Source organism: Montipora foliosa, chromosome 3 (genome assembly GCF_036669935.1).
Source record: "Montipora foliosa isolate CH-2021 chromosome 3, ASM3666993v2, whole genome shotgun sequence".
Taxonomy (NCBI): Eukaryota; Metazoa; Cnidaria; class Anthozoa; order Scleractinia; family Acroporidae; genus Montipora; species Montipora foliosa.
Window position 1 is genome coordinate 52,230,658 of NC_090871.1, and position 22,284 is coordinate 52,252,941.

Sequence of the window (22,284 nt, forward strand, 5' to 3'; positions counted from 1 at the left end):
TTCTGTCTGCCACCGCTACAGGAGCCCAAAGCAATTAAATTGGAGTTGGTTATCGGAGGCAGTGTGGCCCAGTGGTTAGGGCACTTGCCTTGAGATCTGGAGATTCCGGGTTCAAGACCCGCTCTGACCACTCGCTGAATTTGTTCCTGGTAGGCCCTGGTTCAACTTCCCAGCTGCACTTGTAAATAGCCAACTGGTTTGCCTTCGGCCAGTTGGGATTCTTAACAGTTGTTGTTGTTGTTGTTGTTGTGTTCTGTTGTTTCGTTGATTGTTTCATTGGTCCTGAAAAGCCCCTATGGGGAGCGGTCAATTAAGTATCTATTTTTGTACGTTTCTACAGCACTCAATTAAAAACAACTCTAAACAACCAAAACGAATTAATTTGCATCCAATCGACAAAAACGTTCATTCACTGGTTTGATATCCTCTATGGCAACCTGATGAGAGGATAACTTGCCCACCAGGAATAGCGAAAAGATTGGTTAAACTAACACCTGCTTTTCTAAATTTCAGAGAGGCAGGTGTGTACGTCGGGGTAAAATCACACTTTTGTTATAGAAATGGTCCCACAAATTTTTTATGTTTTTAACATACTCTTGTTGCTATCTTGACGCGTCAAGAACTGGCCTACTTTGTTGAAACCGAACCGGTCGAATCGAGAAAAGCAATGCATGACAATAAGCGGCTTGCAGCTAACCTCAGGGGATACGGGACAATATGGAAATTATCTTGCACAACCCTAACATTAATTACCTAGTACAAACCTCGCGATGTAAAGCAAACATGTCACCATCGTCACCCCGAATTTCGAGTTTGCTGCGCCGTGCAAGCCACGTAAACTTGGCAGAACTAGCAGTAATTTGGACACACGACCGTGATGTCAAAGGAATTGGTCTATTCTCAATTTTACCTCACAAACTGCTTTGCAATGCAAAATTTCTTTGAAAACAGGATTGCAAAGCAGTTTGTAACGTAAAATCGAGAATAGACCCATGCCTCTGACATCACGGTCCTGAGCCCAAATTACTCCTAGTTCTGCCAAGTTTACGTGGCTTGCACGGCACAGCAAGCGCGAAATTCGGGGTGACGATGGTGACATGTTTGCTTTGCATGGGAAGGTTTGTACTAGGAAAGAAAAATAATTGAGTTTAGGTGCACTTTAAAGCAAAGCAGCATTACCTCTCCTTTTCTGGCAAGCAGTCTATTTAGCACTGAAAACGCGAGCTTGATAAGCTCTACAAGAGCCAGGGCATATCCACCGGTCGAACTGCTACAAGAACAAAGAGTTAAAACAAGGCTGTTGTTTTACCAAAAGCTGGATCAGGGCGTTGATTGTTTTGTAGTTTACTCTGTGACTGATGATCTTTCCGCCCTCACCATTTCAAAATGATTGAGCTCAAGCTCAGTTCGTATTCCCAGTCCATTCTTAGGGAATTTAAGCAAGGACAACGGAAACGTCAACGGAAACCTAACTCCAAAATATAACATCGTTAGAGCGGTTTTCAATTAAGTGTCGAAAGTAATTAGCGAATTGCTTTGGCTTTGCATTTACTTCACTCAGTGATTGGTTCAAAGTTCTCGCGCCATTCTTTCAACCAATCAGAAGAGAAACCAAAACAAATTGTGGCTCGCGCGTGCACATTTCCCCGCGCTTTGTGTCGGCTACGTGAATTTACTTCGAGTTTTGATTGGTTTACTGGATTGTCTCCATCCTTTTTGATTGGCCAAAGTAATTACTTTTGGTTTTGGTTTTACGACAGTCGATTGAAACTCGCTCTATCGTAAGTATCTCGTGCTTTTGTTGTAATCGTTGATCCCGTTGTACCATACGGGCGAAATATCTTGTAACTGGATATGCGCGAAAAGTTTTGTAAAGTATTGAGAGTTTTCATCTGACGTCACGGCGGCCATGTTGGTGTACAGGACAATTATGGAAATTTGGCTCTATTATTATGCAAAACTCGTGGGGCCAATTTCTATTGTTTTGTACATTCATCACGTGGATGAAAATCAAGAATAGAGAGAAAATTAAATAATTAAATGTTTCATTGTTTTATGCTCAAGTTGTCATCTATACCTAAAATTCGGTGAGGACCTGGTGTTGCTTGGTGAAGTACTGCAAACAATGCACTAAAATGCATGCCGCATGTGAAGCATAATTATTTTTTCCTTTATTAACCAATGATTCTTTTGCCTTGTGGCTCAATTGATGCCGTAGCCCTTATTTGCATAAATTTACATCTCGTTAATAGCACACATATATCTGCATGCAACGTCAGTAGAGTAAATTTCTCTACTGAGAACATAACCAGATACCTTACTTAAATTGCTAACCGAAATTCCCATAGAAATCCTTACATTCCGGCTATTTTGTTTTAATCACACTGAAGACGGCACACACTACATTCAAAATTCTGCGTGTCGTAATGACGGCAAATAAAAAGGTGCCGATTAATTTCTAGCCCCCAGTGGTTCAAAGGCCAGAAAACTTTATTTAGTGGATAGGTCTCTATCCAGAGTATAAAATATATCTCACGTCAAACGTTAGCGAAGTTTTTCGCATACATCCTTACTTAAATGTGCTACAAGTGTTCATATTCTCGATTATGTGAGCAAAAACAGAAATCTTTGAATACAGTGAAACCTCTATTAAGCGGCCACCCTAGTGCTAACGGCTGGTGGCCACTTAATGGAGGTCCGTCAGAAATTAGCATAATCTTTGGAAGAAACGTCACTTTATTCTAAAACAAACACCTTTACAGGCTTGTGCCTACTTTCGCACAAGAGACAGCTCTAATACCGAACAAAAATACAGTACTGTTAAATAACATAAATTCTCCTCAAAATATTGAGATGAGGGTCTCCCAACTTAACAACAATCTAAACTATGGCATAAACTGAGTTGATTTTTTTTTGCCGGAAAAGGAGGAATTACGGGTCCATAATTAATTTTTTTAAAAAATTGCAAGGAAGTCTGTCTACGAAAAGCCAAACTAAGTGTATTAAACTCTTGGTGGCCGCTTAATAGAGGTGAAAACACTAGGAGAACTCTCATCGGGAGGCCAAAAGGTGGCCGCAGGCGCTTAATAGAGGTGGCCGCTTAATAGAGGTTTGATTTACAATATTCTACAATTATTTCGGGACTTTTGATTACTGGCCACTTAATGCGTGGCCGCCTAATGGAGGTACCACTGTATATTGAAACTGTCGGATAGTGACTTATCTACCGGATACAGTTATCCGAATTTTGAACAAGTGGGGCCAGATAGGTGAAATTTCTTAGTTGCTTCTGCAGGTACCGGAGCAGAGATTACGTAAATCAGAAGAAACAAAAGACAGAAAACAAAACAACTCCAAATAAAGACTAATCCCAAGTGACGAAAAATGCAATACTTTCCGGTACATGCAGAAAGCCCCAATTTCTTGTTTCTTACCACTTCTGGTGCCTGTTACTCGAGGCCTGGTTAGCCCTAACTGTTGGTTAAGAGGTATCAAAACTTCCAGGTTTCCATGGTATAATATAACGCTGCTTAGCACTAACCATGGTTTGAGCAACCCGGGCAAGAGCGGCGCAACCAGCGCGCGCTCTCATTCGTCATCTCATTGTTTAAAACCTATCGTTTAGGATGCGTGCACAGCGTAAACAATATTTGCCTTCCTCGTCATTGAAGCTACGATGGATCATAAATTTTTAAGTTCCTAGTGTGCACGAGTGGGTAGGATACACAGTTTACTAACGGAACATACACACACGAGATGAAAGCTATATTGACTTTGTTCTTCAACTAAGAGCATGAAAACCTTAGTAATAAATTCCTAACAGGATAAGCTATTTCAATAACTTTTCAGTGTAAATACCTTCCAAGAGAAACAAGTCTATCCACAGTGTCCACACCAGTACCAAGAATATTGAGCAAGGACTGTCCAGCTTCAGTGTACAATAAACAAGGAATTAAGCTGTCTTGCAGCACTGTTGGAGTTCTTAGAGCACAAGAAAAAAGAAACAATTTGAAAAAGCCACTTTACTGTTGAAAGCAATTGCCAAGCGAGCCGCTCCACTGAACGAAGCAAGACTTCAACAGTTAACAAAGATCATTTCGGTACACTGAATTTATAGATTTGACAACAGCTCTTATGCAAGGTGATTTGATAAAAGGACGTTCAGTGCATTATGGAAACGATACGAACCATATAAGACTTTGTAAACTTAAATTCGGCTGCCATCTTGTTTTCAACATGTTAATGCGTTGCGGTCTCCACGGGTACATGTGTAATGTGGGTGTATGGCCCCAACAATGTTGGAAGAGCTGTGCAAACCGATCCAACATTGTTGCGCTACGCTTCGGCGATCATGGAACAAGAGAAATGTTGGGAGCTGTTGGCTCAAAAAGCTTGACTAGTTTCAAACTTTGTGCAACAACTCCCAACAACACGCATTGACATGAGAGAACGTTGTCCAGAGAAGAACTACCAGGCTCATCCTCAAGTCAGACATTGACTATGCGGCCTCCCGATTAAAGAAACTCAACCTTCAATCACTTGAGCAAAGGTGATTTATAGCAGATGTCACATTTCTATACAAGGCCCTTAAAGGGGCTAGGTCACGCTATTTTAGTAATTTTGTTTAATTGTGTTAATTATGAGCTCTAAACGTCAAATTGGCAAAGCAAGAGTCTTTCATTTGCAAAAACACGGCCACATAACAACTGAGAATGATTTTCTAGCTTTGTAAATGACATTTTCATGTAGACTGATAGAAATTTGAAAAGAGGTGGACCGATGTTCTTCAGCTTTACCCAAGTTCAATCCATTTCAGTCCTCTCCAGTTTTGTCCATCCATGTTTCTTCTTGGCTTCCCTGTGTTTTGTTAGAGTTCTTCTATAGTTTTGAACAGTTATTTTGATATTTTAGTTAATTCTATGACCATTCGATCAGTGCTGAAATTGCCTAAAATTGCGTGACCTAGCCCCCTTAATGGTTATCTAATGTGCACCTCACTAAATATCTACTCCATGCGAGACCGTTACATTGTCAGGGGTTGTGATAGTATGAGGCTAAAGAAGAACCTTGCCAGAACGAATAATTATAAATTTTCTTATTTTAATAAGATAGTTGATAGCTGGAATAGCTAGCAGTATTCATAATAGTTCTAATTTGAAGACCTTTAGAATTAATTTGATGAAACATTTAACTCAGTCTTAATTTCATGTAACTACACAAAATATTTTTTAGGTTATGTCATTATTCAATAATGAACGATTATTGCGCTTGTAGGAATTTGCAGGAATCCACGCGCTTGCAGGAATTTTCACGAATCCACGCGGGGCTAGCTGGTTCCAGGAATCCTACATTAATAAGACAATTAAATGATATAGCTTTATATTTGTTAAATGATCATTTACAGATTGCTTTTTCCAGTTTATTAGACAAAGCTACGATTAATTAAGCCTGGTTCCAACTATTGACAACAGCAAAAGGACAAGAATCAGACGCTTCACAAATATTCAGGCCAACAAATTGACCGAGCCAACTTCTCACGACTGTTAACATGAGAAAAGTTGTCCCGGTTGACCGAGTCAAAGTTTACCCTACTAAGTTATTCATTGGCCCTACTTAATAATTCATAACTTCAATATCCCTCTCTCCGCTGCTGGATTTCTTTTTTTTTTTTTTTAATCACTCACACCGGTCACTGTTGACTTAGATTTTGCTTCTTTGATAGCAATTTAAGCTACAATGTTTGTTTTAAAGATAAAACACGGACTTCAATTTCCGTGAAGTTGTCCCGGCTGACCGAGCCAAAGTGTTTACATGGAGAAAGGTTGACCCGGCTAGGAGGGTGACCCGACCATCGCAAAAGGGTGACCCGGCTAGGCGGGTCACCCTTCTAGCCGAGCCAACTTGTTGTTTCTCATGTAAACAGTTCGCCAAGTTTTGTAAGGAAATGTATGAAAAGTTGGCTCGCCCAGGGTAGCTCGGGTAGGCGGGTGACCCTTCTACCCGGGACAACTTTTCTTCACATAAACGGGGCCTGAGTGGCTTCATAGCTCAGTTGATGGGAGAATTACACTGGCAGCACAGAGGTAGTGCATGGGTTCGACGCCATCTTGATGGGTAGGCAAAGCGGTCAGAAATTACAGTGTTTTTATGGGAATCCGACAGCAAATAACTTCTTCCAAAATTGAAGTTTTCACAATCTTTTGAATCGCAACGTTAAAATACTAGGTAGAAGATTGTATTCACCAAGTCTGAAGGATGTAGCTTGGCTAGAAGACGCCCAGTTCTTTTTTTGAATTTTCCACACATTTGTCAGTAAATTTGGCTGGGTAGACAAACGTCCAGACGCAGTTCGCGGGAAACAAATTTCAAGACAAATGTATGGAAAATTATAATAAAAAAAAGCTCAGCGACTTATAGGAAAGCTACATCCTTCAAACTTGGTGAATACAATCTTCTACCTAGTATTTTAACGTTGCGATTCAGAAATTGTGTAAAATTCAATTTTGGAAGAAGCCATTTGCCATCGGATTCCCATACAAACACTGTAATTTCTGACCGCTTTGCCTACCCGTCAAGATGGCGTCGAAAACCGTGATAAGGCGGATTAAGGCCTATTCTTTCTTTGGTATGCTTCGGTCATTGTGATAATCTCAATCGGGTACAGCTGACAGAACTCGAACCAGTACGATTTACTTTGTTATACGACTTTGAACACGTACACAGTGGGAAACCATTACAATTCCATAAGAGTGATGAGGATGAACTGGTAGGGGAGTGAAAGTGGTATAGCCCCCAGTTGAAAAGAGTCACCTCTTGATTATAACCATGTCTGCTCTACTATCGAACAAAAGGCTTTAAAGATCAAAGATCGCAATTCAAGTAAGCTTGACAAGAAATAGGATCCAAAGTACTTCAAATGGGCTACAGTCGTGACCAACAAACAAACCTTGACAAATCTGTAATTTCCAGCTCCATTTCGCTCCTTGTGTCTTTAGTGTGTTTGAAGTGAAGCCCAAGAACAACATTAAATAACTGAAGACTTCTTGAACCTGTAAAAAAGTTCCAAAAGGCCGTTAAGAATATTCAAGGTATCCATATCACAAGATTTGAGATATGGTTACGGAAATTCATATTTGCTCGATTGTTTAGTAAAACGCTTAATTACAAGTCCAGGAAAAAGGAAAAGGACAAAACAAACAAACTGATAAATCCCTTATGGTCACTCCTGAGGTATCAGTGTCCCTAAAAACGACGATTGAAAAACAAGAGCCTCTTGTGATATCAGTTGGGCTAGCGATTCGAGAACAAATCATGCCAGTGTACACTGCAGCAAACGTCCGAAAACAATGGGGGAGCAGGGGTAGCTCAGTGTCGAGAGCACTCGCCTCTCACCAATGTGACCCGGGTTCCATTCCCAGACTTGCCGTCAAATGTGGGTTGAGTTTGTTGGTTCTCCACTCTGCTCTGAGAGGTTTTTCTCTGGGTACTCCGGTTTTCCCCTCCCCACAAAAAACCAATATTTGATTTGAGTTAATTTCGTTAGTGTCCCCAATTAGCGCTCTTGTGCTAAATCCATTGACACTTAAATAAAGTTGTTAATACCGTGAAGCATTCGCAGTTAAACCGGAAGGCCACAACCCTAGGTAGGACTTTCGAAGGTCTCATCGTGTGCCAAGGGAATCGGAGACTCAAAGGAGCACGTTGCCAGAAATTTCAAAACTCACCAATTTCCTCTCTATCTTTTACTCCTGCATATCTCCACTTGTGAAATCCTGTAAATATTTCCCTTATTACAAACACAATGCAAGCCGCTAGATCGAGAAAGTTGATCGGTTGACTATCACTATCCTCAGCAACACTGATCCCTTGAATCAACTTGAGAAGTAGATTCAACGTTGCCATGGTGACTGGGTAACAACCCATTGGCCTCTCCTTGGTGCTGAGAAGTGAGCCAAAGTTTCCGGGTGCAGTGCTAAGAAATCTAAGAAAATGATCGAAATTACATTAGGAAATAGAGTAACTTCACGTGATAGCATACTCCCTTTCTCACTTGTACCATTTAAGCAATAGAGGACGTTTTCCTTGTTTCCATAGCTTCCTCTAAACATGAGAGGGAGTTAGGAGAATTCTCGACAGTTATGCAAACCCGTCTCGGGTTTGCATAACTGTCTCGAATTCTCCCAACTCCCCCGAGTGTTTAGATGAGGCTATGGAAACACGGAAAAAAGTCCTCTATTGGTTTTATAAAATAATTCTCAAAGATAATTCGACAAATGAAGGAAAATGTTATTTCTTTTACGTCTTGATTGAAACATATTTTCTTGATACATGCTCATATTTGCTACCAGCCAATCAAAACGCGCGTCTGACTACATAACGAATCAAAATTCGGGTGATGTGACAGCCGTGTTTCCATACTCTCATCTTAGCACAGCTATTGACCAATGTGAGTGCGTGTACTATCCTAATTATTTTATTTTAAAAAATCATGCCGCAACACAAAGGCACACGCTCAGAGTTTCTGTTAATTACTGTTTTTTGGTCATAAAACCTTTTTAACAGCAAACAAAAGGCCAAGTGTTTCTGTACCGTTCTTATGTTGATGCTCGCCTTGCTTACTCTGAAACCAAGCTTTTAGAGTCCCAAGGTATTTTTGACGTACAGTAAAAACGAAAAATCCCATCCATACAGATTACCCAAGACCCCTCTGACTATGACATGCATGCACTGTTTGCAATTAGCGGCAATCTTTGAAGAATGAGTCTGAATTCAGTAGGCGTTGTTCTTATGCAGTGGCCAGACAAAAAGTGGCCGGGTATTCTGTATTCAAGGCAAATTTTAGACTGACTCACTCGACTTTGGTTTTGTCTGCCTCCGACAACTTGACAAAAACACAACGAGGAAGAAAGCTGGTCTGCTGAAGGTGATGCCACACCTGTCGAAAACAATGATAACAGTAAAACCTGAGAGTCGGAGTTGTTGATTTCATTAACACCAAGAAAGTCAAGAACGTCGATTCAATCCACTGCTCATTTTGACCATCGTTAATCAGAATGGCTGTGACCAAGTTCGTCCTAGGACATTTTGAATTATGAAATAGAAACAGAAATGTGTTTGTCTGCTCAAGACATCCCGACGCATAGCCAGAAGGAATGCTACATCACAGAAAATTCAAAGTGACATTCCGCTTAAAGACACATTACGCAAGCCCATGCCATCTGCAATTGGGGGCAAAGTTGCGTATTTACAACACGGTTTGCAGTGTTTGTACAAGTTTCTCCTCGCAAGACTGCGCATTAATGATTTCGCTGTGTAGGATCCAATGCCATAATTATGTCAGGAGTAGCTAGACGAAAAACGGTATTGTGTCAATGAATCGAAAGTGCAGGATGAGTAGCTTTCCGACAGCTATAAAAATGAAGCTGGCTGGATTTGGCTTCATCCTGGCCGTCGATTACAGTTTCAATCCGTTATGGCATTTCTATACAGGTAAATCCCAGGGACAATTGTTCGGAAAACTATTTGAAACCTTACGCAAAGAGGACATAAGCCACGGAAAATCTGATTTCTTGCCTTTTATAATATTTACCAACTGTCCTGGAATTCAACTAGCATAAACGCCTTTGATAGTAAGAGACACAAATGAAACTATATCGTCATTAGAAGATCATGACATCTAATCAACTCAACTTTGGCTGAAAAAGATAGACGTCCTTGTTTTGAGCGTGGAAAAAAATAATGTACAAAAGGCGAAACGTACGAGCAGTGCAAGGCAGTTGTTTTACTCATTACATCTATTGTTTGTAGCATCCTCATTTTCGGTGATTGTTGGTAGCATTCTTCTTGCCTAAGCTCCCTATAAGTGCTCCTACAGGGAACCTTAAGTATGACCTATGAAACCTAGAAATTTGTCAGGACAAACAATTCAAACAATTCGCTATGCGCTTAATATAAATATTTTCGCTTTTGGGCATGTATTTGTCCTCACGTGTCCAAGCCAGTTAGTGGGTACTGGTGACAGAGAGCTAAGCCATTACGTATCACCTGTTGAGGATCTTTAATAGCAGCCGTAGCTAGACATGACAGGCAAGTGGCAATCAAATGCAGAGGTGGATGAGGTGATACTGCACACCTGAAACAAACAAAGTCAACATATAAGTAACCAAGCTGACGTCCCATCTAATTCCAGAGAAAGAATTGTAAACCGCAGTACGAACTGTAAGTGATATGCATGTGCAGTAAATAAAACCTAAACCATAAACCAAACTTGCAAATAAAGCATCTCTTTCGTTACTCCTTTGAAAAAACTAAGTGCCGTTTCAAGACGAGTTCTACGAAATTATTAAAATGAAAATTAGTTTCGTTTCTATGAAAAGAAAGCACTCGACAATACTCATTTCCTTGCGGATTGTCTCACATGAAGACTCCTCCTTTTGAAAGGATGGAGAACCACATCCCAGAATTTTATTTTATTTTCTATCCCCTCTAGGCGTCTAATGGGATGCTAAGCTATCCAACAGGGACATTACAGGGATTTTCTTACATTTGCCTGAAAGACATGGCCACTCTACCATAATAACAATTGTATTCGGCTTTGGTAAAAATTTAGACCTAAAGATTTCCAAAGTTAAAAAAAAACTTCTAAAAATACTTTTCGATTGGAGTGGCCATGGCTATCAGCCAAAAGTATAACAAAATCCCTGTAATGTCCCTGCTGGATAGTTTAGCTTCCCATCAGACGCTAAGAGGGAATAAAAAAGAAATGTCTGGGAGAACTATATATCTCAAGTCTTGACCTTATGGCAAAAGCGGATTCGATTGTAACGTTGCGACTTTAACACAGTACCTCTTCTTCCAATTTAACCCAAGATATTTTAATTTCAATCGAGACAATGGTATCGTAGGAACTAGGCGGCTCTTCATAAGAAACCAGTACTGGCAAATACTCTGTACATTCGTGCATGCAAGAAATTGGCGACATCTACTTAAGGCAGCACAACGTCTATATTGTCGCGCTTTCGTTGCCGAGGCCATCGTTGTTTCTTTAGAGCAGTTTTCAATTCAGTGTCGTAAAACCAAAACCAAAGTAATTACTTTGGCCAATCAAAAAGGTCGGAGACAATCCAGTAAACCAGTAAACCAATCAAAACTCGAAGTAACTTCTCGTAGCCGACACAAAGCGCGGGAAAATGTGCACGCGCGAGCCACGATTGGTTTTGGTTTCACTTCTGATTAGTTGAAAAAATGGCGCGAGAACTTTGAGCCAATCACTGAGTGAAGTAATCATAAACCAAAGTAATTCGCTAATTACTTTCGACACTCAATCGAAAACCACTCTAAACTCCCTAACAAATTTTGCCTGTAGTCAAGACAAATTTACGCACTGCTCCTATTTGGTCCAATGCGGATGCCATCTGAAATACGTTAAAGAACCCAGCAAGTACCACTTGAAATTAAAATAGATTCAGATTCAAAGGGAGACAGTGACATACCTTTGAACAATCATGTACAAGCGAGAAACGACGGGCCTCAGATGAAGTGCTTTGCTCCAATCATTGTGTAAGATTTCTTGGACCAATTCCACAATGCAAATCACATTTTCACCATCCAGAGCTGCTTGAAGAATTTCAAAATGAGAATAGGTAAACAACGGCATTAATAACATCAGCTGCCTGGCAAAATCAATTTCATCGGCCAAGGGTACGAAAGTTTCACATTTTGGCTGCACGATATTGTAACTAGACCCTCCGTGAGGGTATACTGGGTTGCCTGTGGTATGTGAACCGTTCCAGACCATGTAAGGGGTCACCCAGAAGTCATACCAGCAGAGGCCCTTTGGCTCACAGGTTCTCACACGTTCGTACAACGAAACAGATCTGTCCTTGCGTAATATGTAGCTCTAACAGTGCACGATATTGTTTTGGTATTGTCTATCATTGTAGTTAAGTGCCATGGTAGAAGCCTTGGGTAAATAGCCCGAGAAGACATGTAGTTACTAGCAAAGTACTGCACCCAGAAAGATTGAAGAAAATAAATGGGAAGTGAGAAACATTGGCTTCTGGGCTGACATGTTGATAAACTTCTTTTCACCACAAGTTTACGCGTGCCCTCTGAGCATCTGACATATACCCCTTCGTAAAACAGAAGCATTGAACCGAAAATACTATTAACGTTAACAAATGCAAATTCAGCAAGGTACAGATTTTGTTAGCTTGCTTTATGCAAAAACAAATATTGATGCAAAAGTAAATAAATATTGATACACAGTTTTTAGAAAGAGCAGAAGGAAGTTTCCAGGACGGTCGCTCGAGAATAACATATTTACAACATGAAAACAACATTAATTTTGAACTGTGAATATAGAATATAAACAGTTACGATCAGCGACAAACATTTTGGGAGATTTTTGCTACGTTCAATTTTGTTATTGTACGTTTTGGCTGCACAAATAAATCGCAAATCGAAAGTGACATCGCCGGAATTCAGCGGGCGCCGTGATTAAGTTACCGCGGCATGTTTACTTGCCAAACAGTGAAGCATCTGTGTCAAGTGATGGCAAGATACCGGGTTTTAGTAAGTTTCTTTTTCTGTCAAGTGTTATAAAGTTTGACAATAAATGAGCGAATTCAAAACAAAGATCACAATCGCCCACCATTGTTTTTGCAAAGTCAAAAATTTACTCTCCAAGACGAGGTTATTTATCACCAGGTAATTCCATCATTTTGGAAATAGCAGCTACTTCATTATTCACCGGCGTCACAATTTTTTGCTGATTTTGGGGCTCATTTTGTTGAAACTCAAGCACGCTTCCAACAGACCTGTTTATTTTCATGAACCTTTCCTGCTTACACAGCAATACTAAAAATATCCTCCCGTATCACGTTTCAACCTTAAGCTCGAAAATTCAGTACACAACATGATATTACAATTCACAAAGGCAGAAAATATCACAGAATCCTTTTCCAGCGAAACATTTTATTGAAACAAACAACATAAAATGCACTAAAACGCCATTCGCGTTGCAATGACTTTCCATTGCTGGTTAACGAGAATAACAAACTCACGAGGCAGAATGTATATTTATATTTAATTAAGTTAGCACAACAGAAAAACGCTAACCTCATTTTGACACGAAAATGCTTTACTATTGCCATAAAAGCTATCCAGTTAAGCTCGCATATTATAAAGCATGATGAATTCATAAAGGCCACCTTTTCCAGCAAACAATTTTTTGAAACAAACATCATATTTGCTCTTAGAGGGGAAAACCTCTTCCTATTTCATTGCGTGCGTGAAGACAAGAAACTCAATCGTGTCAAATTACCATGTACTTCAGGTTTAAACCCTTTCCTGAAGAACATTTTCCTTGAATAACAAAAAAATGCTTTACTATTGCCATAAAAACTATCCAGCACACATATCATAAAACATGATGAATTCATAAAGGCCACCTTTTCCAGCGAACAATTTTTTGAAACAAACAACATGTTTGCTATTAGAGGCAAAAACCCCTTCCTATTTCATTACGTGCGTGAAGAGAAAAAACTCAATCGTGTCAAATATGCGCAATATTACAACAAACTAAAATTTAAGGATCAACCGTTTCCATAAATTAAAGAACCTTTTCCTTGAATAATGAAACACAAAATAGACGACAAGCTTTCTTTCAAATAATTCTTGGCTGTCACATTTCCAATTTTTTTTTACCTGAAGACTGTGCAGAGTTGATCACAGATCCACTTAAGGTGTTCGATTCGTTCTCTGTCTTTGTTGAACCCATAAGTTACCAGAGAATTTTCCATTTGGTTTCAGTGTTCTACATAACAGCACACTTCGTAAATATTATTTTAGAAATGCAGCTCACTTTGATTTCTGCTCGACGGGCGACAGATTGTTGTCGAAGTCCATTACTCGTCGCTTTTGAGATTCCAGGTGTTGGTTTTCACCGCCTGCCTAGTTTATCCCACTGACTTTCCATTATTGAGCTCCATCAGGGTATATTTTGTTTAAGGATCCACTAAAACGCCATTCGCGTTACATGACTTTCGACGCCATTGCAGGCTACAATAGGTTAATGATTCTACTGTGTCCACCAGAGAAATCTACGCAGTTCCACTACCCTCTCGATCCTAAGAAAATACGCCCAGAAGGCTCTATGCACAAAACACCACTTACCAGGGGAGTGACAGGCAAGATTTTTACCGACACGTAAAAAAAAACTAAAAGACAGAAAACGGAAATCTACCCATGTTCCGACTGGGATTGCCATACGCCAACCCAGTAAAAATAAATCTGAAAAGTAGCTCCAGTACAGTTTAGATTTTAAAAATGGCTAAATTCAGAAACTGTATCAACGTGGCCACGGACAAGTCAGTGTTTTGGGGTAAATTTGGGAAACATTAAGACTATTATCAACAGTCTTAAACTTGCAAATAGCATGGCAGAATTTATTTATAAAGGCATCTGTCCTTCCATTCGCTGTTAGCATGCTCTTCCAAGAAACATTATTCCTCGCTTTCTTGACATTTGCCCTTTTAACATTTGATTTCAGAAAGACACCAGTTTATTTTAACTGGACTTTTTAATGATCCGCCATTACTTACTCTAAAATCTTCAGAGAGCCGGATAGAGGAGAAAATGACCGTGACGTCACGACTCACTAGTTTAGGAATGCAATGTGTGTGTACGCGGCCGACTTAGTATGGAGCACGACAGTTTCGGGCTTTTAGACTTTTAAACTCGTGTTTTACACGTACAATAAGCTGCGTTTAAACTGCTTTAATTAAGCTAGCGAGTAAATGACGTCACTTTGAAAGTGAGTAATGGCAAACCATAGTTAGGAAAACCGTGAAATCCAAAACTTACACTCAAAGTAAATAGCCTTTAGATAAAAATCAAAGCTCACAATTTTGGTGTTAAGCAAACACACTTTCAAAATCGGAAGAAAAAACAAGGCATTTATTTACTATCGTAGCACTTTAAAAAACATTGCTCTAACATTGAAAGTAGCATAGTAATTCTCACCCGTTCCGGAACCCACAGATTCAAGAAATGATTCAATTTCCAGTACAAACAGTTTCCAGCAAGAGTAACGATAATTCCACTGAATGATTGCAGGTCCTGTTCAAGATGAAGGAAACATGTTAGCATTCATCTAACTCCAGATCTACATTCTCTCGAAAAATTCATTAAAAGTTCAGAAATGTAGTACTCTGCATGCTTGCAAGCGATAAGCAACACATGTACCTAATTCGTAAATCACAATGCAGCTTATTATAGTGTTCAAGTGAACAGGGATGTTTGCCAGTATTGTCTCAAAAAGGATTGTGGGAAGGTCATCGTCCACGATGTTGTGCGATTTCAGATTTTGACTGCCATCTTTGTGTCGCTGACAACTTGCCTCGATTGCCAGGGAGGGCCCCGAGACCAAAGGGTTTACCTTGCCGAGTGACGTATAAAGAACAAAATGATACAGGCTCATGCAGAACATCTGAACATGTGCTCCATTTTCGTACGTCGACTTGCGCATGCCTAGAGTTTCGAGTGTTTCTTTCCCTGTTATTTCCCTCGAGGGAAATGAAATTTATTTAATATCTAGCTCTCAAATATGACTGATGCTACAAAATATCGCAAGGCTGAGGACTAAGTACTATTTTTTTTAGGAAAAATTATTAAATTTTGCTGTTTGCTTTAGGTATATCAGTAGTATCGAGATGTGATTTGCCTATTTGGCTTCTTTTCAGTTGAAATTTTCCTTGCGTTCCGAGTTACGACATTCAAGCAATAATGTTGTTTTCGGCCAATGTGAAATGACAGAATGATAGCAGACAAGAGAAGATGAGGTAAGTGAGCAGATACTCAATACATGGGCCTCTTCCACTTATTACAATTTTTTAAAATTAAATTTTAGTCCTTGGTTGAGCTGCGCAGCTATTTTTCCAGAGGCACCTGATTGTCTGTTGTAGATGCAAATATATTACCTACTGAATAGAGACGAAGATCGAGCAGTTTTCAATTGAGTGTCGAAAGTAATTAGCGAATTGCTTTGGTTTTGCATTACTTCACTCAGTGGTTGGTTCAAAGTTCTCGCGCCACTTTTTCAACCAATCAGAAGTGAAACGAAAACTAACCGTGGCTCGCGCGTGCACATTTTCCCGCGCTTTGTGTCGGCTACGAGTAAGAGTTTTGATTGGCTTACTGGATTGTCTCCGTCCTTTTTGGTTAGCCAAAGTAATTACTTTGGTTTTGGTTTTACGACACTCGATTGAAACTCGCTCTAATAAATTTCCGTTTGTTTTAATAATGAAGAAAGTGTTCGAATCAATACGTTTTCAGATACAGTGTATACCACTCAAAATTATACAGCGAATGCGAATAAACCGAGAAGTAAATATCTCACCCCTACTTCTTTTTCTCTGTTTACTGGAAGAAAGCTTGCTATTTTTAGTTCCCTTTCTTTTAGGAACTGACGAATCTTCTCTCAAACGCTCATTGTGCTCAGACTACACTTAAAAAACACCCTAACAGACATAATCACATACTTATAGCTACAAGATTTGGACGCTGTATGGACGTAACCGAGCGACATTGGGAAAGAGAAGTTAAATGGCTAAGCGAAACTAAAAATAGATTTTAAAGGGAACCTCCACTTCAACAAAAAAATAATTTTAAATCACAGGAAATAACTGTTACAGTCAAGTCAATCTAAAAAAAATTTCAAAGAAAGCGTTTGTATCCGAAAGAAATAGGTTTAAGAATCGCCTAATTTTGTTTTCAAATTTCGTGGGGGCAGCCATCTTAAATAATTGTCGGTATTCCCGGTAGCCCTTTTGTTTTAAGACAAAAGATCTTTGTGTCAGAACAATAGGGCAACCATAACACTTCACAATTATTCAAGATGGCGGCACCCGCGAAATTTGAAGGTGAAAATAAGCGATTCTAAAATTCCCCTTTTGTAATATAAACACTTTTTTCAAAGTAAATTTCGAACAAATTTGTTTTTAACCATAATTTCCTTTGGTTTAAACCTATTCTGTAGTAAGAGTGGAGGTTCCCTTGAAAAAAAATACGATTGGGCGTGGGGATCCGCTCTTTTCCCTCATCCTCTCTTGTAGCAAAGAATTTTAAGGTCTGGAGCGACTGCGTTGAAAAAGTTGACTTCATGACTGTAGGCACCTTAAAATTAAAACCTAAGACGGCGACAGTAACGACGTCTTCAAACTTTTTCGAGATTGTTCCTAAATTTCTTAAACTTTCAAAACCCAGTCCAACTTGGAGAAACAGTGTTCAAAGAAAGAGAGATCAAATTTGAGATTTGGTCACTTCACGTTGTAGATTCGGGTAAAACGAGAAAGAAGCGCACGTAAAGCGGCATTAAAGGTTATGTTTTTTTAGAGACGTTCTTGTTGATGTCGTAGATCTTAAAGGGGCTTTGTCACGAGATATCGCCAAGTTCAGCTAGTGGCAAATGGCAACCAAATCAAGCGGAACGTGATAATAACAACTTAAAACATTCAAGGAAGGTTTGAATGCAACATAAATGAAAATGGAGGCAAGGATGGGCAAAATCAAAGAATAAAATGGATTGCAATTAGAGTTCTGAAAACTGTTCAGCCTGACCGTTTTTCAGTGTTTATCCGGAGTAAGGATGGCACAGTCGGTTAGTGCGCGGCTTTGGTGCAAGAGGTCCTGAGTTCGATTCCCGGATCTCACATCATTGTTACTTGATACTTGCGCCGTTCTGTGTAGCTTAAGTAGCTTTAAATACCCGTAAAACAGAGCACTGACAGAGGGGGGGAATAAAATGAAAGCACCGTTGACCTCAGGGTTGTCAGTTGAATTACTGTTATCGACGTTAAATGTGGTTGCTTTGCTTTTTTTTGCTTTGGTTCATCCCTGTTTTTTGTAACTTACATGTGAATTATGCATGCTCGACAGACAGTCTTTTTTTTTTGTCACAAGCCTTGATTTGTGTTGTTTTCAAGTTATTTGTGGGTTAACGTTACAAGGTAACTTACATAGCAATTAGAGGCGAGGAGTAACAGAATCCTTTTTGACAAAGCAGCTGTGACATCGATATTTCATAGGGTAAGGGATATAGTATTCCTTGGACTGCGTTAAGTGTGGATAAACAAGGCAAAAGGGAAAGAAATTGTTATTGTTAGTCCGTATTACCTTCATCCAAAGCTGCCACTTTTCCTGTTGTACCGGTGGGCATAACCAACTCTTGAGAATCTGAACTTAAGACTGCAATCAATCATTGAACATTTTTATTTGATCAGCCAAGGTCGTCCCTGTAACTGAGTTACAGGGACGACCTTGTCTGTAAGACTTTTCAGTCCTAATGAAAGTTGTTGATGACAACCCAGTGAGTACTGTATGTACCCACTGTACCAACACATACTGTATTGCCAAAGCTCGAATGATTTTCTTTTATACATCTGTACCAAACCAAATTGCCAATAGCACCCCTTACTACAAGTTTATCAAAAGGTTTTGCAGCAGATGGCACCGTTTAAAGAGGCGGGGATGAAATGTCTGGAAAATGCTGTATAGTAAGTACAGTATTTGCTGATCAAAATTGCAGAATAGAAGCAGGCCAAGGAAACAACGTAGATGTTGAATTTTTCAGTGGTTCTTTTGGATACCGTGTCACACAGCACAGGGTTCCAGCAACACAAAATATTCTTGTTAAAGACCGCTTTTCTCCCTCACACTTTACGCAACTATACAGCTGAAGTACTGCTACCAGCCATTTACCAATTCTACTAATTAAACTTTATTGTTTTCAACATCAACAACTTCACTTGGGCGTAAAGGTGAAAAGAATAACTAAAGGAAAGAATCGTTTGACTAAAAGGGGACACTCCCAAAAACTAATTTAATTAAGTGTGGAAATAGTCATTCACAATGACTAAAAAGGATATTATGCACACACAAAAACATTTAACCATCCATTGCAGCGCTCGTGTTTTAACAATTTACTCAAGCAGTGTTTATACTGATCTTTTTCACTTTCTCTCTTTTCATCTGGTAAATGGCATACATTTTAAGAAATTCAAACTTTAGGTAAACCAGCAAACCAACAATAATCAGCACTCCAAATTCCAAAAATTAAGCGTTGAAATCGAGGTCTTACTTTTCTTGTATAAGAGTCTTGGAGTAACAATCCTCCATATCTTCTTGTCACCTGAGCAGTCTACATCCCCCAACTTGTTTTCTCTCAGAAGTTCAGTGTACGATGTCACACAGTCCAAGAACTCGTACACCTATTATTCGAGAAATTCAATTTAAAAGACCATAACAATATTACATGTAATTGCACTTTTCCAGTATGAAATCGCATTATGAAATTACATTCATCATGCAAGCCGAATACTAATTGCAATATCAAATGTTGGGCACTTTTGGGGTGTGAGGGTATCAAAGCTGTAAAACCTGAAAGAAATCCTTCAGAGCAGGGTACTTAGCGCACCTTTCAGTTAAAAAAAAAAGGTGCACTCTGGTGGAAGGCAAGTGCGATCATCACCATGACAACTCTACTCTTTTTGAGTGGATGTAGGGTTGTTAACCCATTGACATAATAAATTACGGTATACTTATATATAATTTTTCTATAGTGGAATAAAATGTTATGTTAAACTTCATAACAAAAAACAAAAGAAGCAAAATAAAAAGGAAAATAAAATTACATAATTAATATTACAAATTAAAGAAGAGAAATGCTAGGAGAACAAACTAAACAAAAACCAAACATCACGTGTCAGCAAGGAAGTTCATGCTTCAGGTCAGGATAAACAGGAACGATGCTATGTACACTATTTACAAAAAAAACTTTGGGAGTTGTTCCTCCTCAGTAGTACCCCTTATGGGGGAAGGTAAGCGAACATTACTGTAGGGCTGAAATGGGCATCTAACCCTGGGGTGGTCCCCATCGCATGAACTATAAACGTGGCAGCAGCTGCATTTCCCGAAGGGCCAACGGCATTATCCACTGTTCCACGAGATGCATGCAGTAAGGGGTGTGCGCTCTGCAGCCCTAGCTCGTTGAGACCATTGTGGAGGAGGAGGTTGAAGACTGCAGAGTGGTCAAGAGGGGTTGGGTCCGCAAATAAAATTGTACAGGTCCAAGTTCATCCGGGACCAATCTGATGTACCAGTAGCAGTCGCACCCTTTCGTAAGTCGAGATCATACTCTAACCAGTTGCCGAGCAGTTTAGATAATCAACAGTTTATATTTTGTAAGGTCTGGCCATAGATGAGGGTGGGTTGAGCACATTGCCCTTTAAGGATTGTAAAAGCATCAGTTCAGGTTAAAATGTCCTTATTTCCAACACTAGACGCTTTTTACAAACCACCAAATTGCAAACCAGAAAGATTTGTGGTTCGTCTTCAACAGAATGGAACTAGACCACATTTGCATTCTCAGTATTTTACTGGAACTAGCTTGCAATGGAGGCTAATGCGGGGGAATATATTAAAAAGTATTTGTATTTGGACACATTCCCCCGCATTAGCCTCTATTGCAAGCTACATTGTAGTTCCAGTCCAATACTGAGAATACCAATATGCTCTATTGGCTGACAATACGTCCGTTACATGATGATTTTAGATACGAGTTTTCCAGGAACGGGTGCCTGTCCGGGGCCAACGACCAAAGCCTTGCCAAAAAAAAAAGCAAACGAAACTGTCCAAACCTGAAGACGAGCTGCAGGTCACATAAATTCTCCAATGCGTGGCGCACGGCCACCGCAATTTCGCTGGAAAGAGACGAGGAAGGTACTGAAGACGCCTCCGTAACTAAAAATGGAGCAGCAGAAGATAACGGTACCGAAGAAGACGGTGTGAAAAATAAGCCAGCCGACAAGCTGTTGAAGGTAGAACGCGGTTGTGTCATACTGAGAAAAAACCAGCGCGAGTCTGAATAACGTACGTTTACCAAACGACACCGTGAGCACCAACACGCACAAAAAAACCACCACAAACAGTCCAAAACAACGAACTTGGAAGAAAACAAAATAATGGCAAACCTCTACAAGAACACTATCGGGCAATATAATCGTGCAGATATACTCGAACGGAACACTAAAAAAAGCAAGCTACATGAAACGCCCCGTACCCTGAGCAGAGTAAAACTACGAGCACGTACAGTGGCGTACGCACTGACGGCAATAGACTACAACTGACCCTGTGATTGCCAGAACGCACTGCAATCCCGCTCAAAACACTAACGCAACACCGAGGAATGCCAGAACGCTAATGCCCTGCCAGCAGGCCACGCCGTAAGCCCATAAACGCCAACGCTACATGCCAAGAAGTACTGAGAATACTAGCTCCTAGTCGTTAACTAAGTTAAATTACATTTAACCAGAAACCCATAAGAGTTGAAACCTGTAACGCGCGTTCACAGCTTCCGAATATTCAGTGCAAACTGATTGGTTGAATGTTTCAGTGCTAAGTACCATATTTGGAAACCCCTCGCTCTTGTTGTTCCAAATATGGTACTTAGCACATTGAATATTCAGAAGCTTGTTTCGCAGCACACAAGGGGCCGTTACACGTTTCAACCCTTATGGGTTTCTGATATCAACTTTAGAGTAACCAGCACTATTCCAGAAACTGAATATGTGATGTTGAAAAGCATCAACATAACATTTCTACAGGGAGAAGTAGTATCATCAATGAAAATAGTACTGTCATAAACCTTGGTTGCAGACTCTTGATCGCCAGCAAGAGACTTGAGAAGTTCTAGCAGAGGAGAAAACTGAAGTGGAAACCTGAAATTAACACAGTGTTACTGTGAACATCAACTACATGTAGTACTATCAGCAAAAACAACAAGCCACAAAAAGACAATAATCTGAGGTTGTGTTGCAGTTGTAACAATTTGTTACAGATCAGTTAAATCCAAGATAAACAGATGAATTTACTGTGTAACTCACCAGCTCCTGGCAGAGTTTAAAAGAAGCCCAACACCAGTACTTAGATCCTGGAACAGACAAAAAATAATAAAAGTCAGAGTAGTAAGAGTAATATCATAATTTCTACTGCAGGTACTGCACTATAAAAAAGGAAAAAAGGAAAGGAACGGAACTTTATTTAAGTGTCTAGTAGATTTAGCACTGGAGCACTAATTGGGGACACTGTAAAGTAAAATTAACAATTAACACAACAAGTCAAATGTTGGTTTTTGAGGAGAGGGGAAACCAGAGTACCCGGAGAAAACCTCTCGGTGCAGAGTACAAAACCCACATATGACGCCGAGTCAAGGAATCCAACCTGGGC

At 39.8% G+C, this 22,284-nt stretch overlaps 1 protein-coding gene across 5 annotated transcripts in view; it reads right to left on the reverse strand.

Annotated features, from left to right (window-relative positions):
• The window catches only part of LOC137997638 (nucleoporin NUP188-like), an 82,481-nt gene that overhangs the window by 32,081 nt on the left and 28,116 nt on the right, over positions 1–22,284 (reverse strand). For all 5 annotated transcript variants that reach the window (XR_011122541.1, XR_011122542.1, XM_068843732.1 and 2 more), the window contains exons 19-30: positions 21,942–21,988; positions 21,704–21,776; positions 19,139–19,268; positions 18,175–18,246; positions 15,025–15,120; positions 11,493–11,613; positions 10,045–10,132; positions 8,853–8,935; positions 7,725–7,981; positions 6,947–7,049; positions 3,859–3,981; positions 1,180–1,270 (exon numbers count right to left, since the gene is read on the reverse strand). Coding sequence is in view for 3 of the 5 variants with exons in the window: in XM_068843732.1 (XP_068699833.1) it covers positions 1,180–1,270; positions 3,859–3,981; positions 6,947–7,049; positions 7,725–7,981; positions 8,853–8,935; positions 10,045–10,132; positions 11,493–11,613; positions 15,025–15,120; positions 18,175–18,246; positions 19,139–19,268; positions 21,704–21,776; positions 21,942–21,988 (1,284 nt within the window). In the remaining 2 variants the exon portion in view is untranslated. The remainder of the gene's footprint in view (positions 1–1,179; positions 1,271–3,858; positions 3,982–6,946; positions 7,050–7,724; positions 7,982–8,852; positions 8,936–10,044; positions 10,133–11,492; positions 11,614–15,024; positions 15,121–18,174; positions 18,247–19,138; positions 19,269–21,703; positions 21,777–21,941; positions 21,989–22,284) is intronic.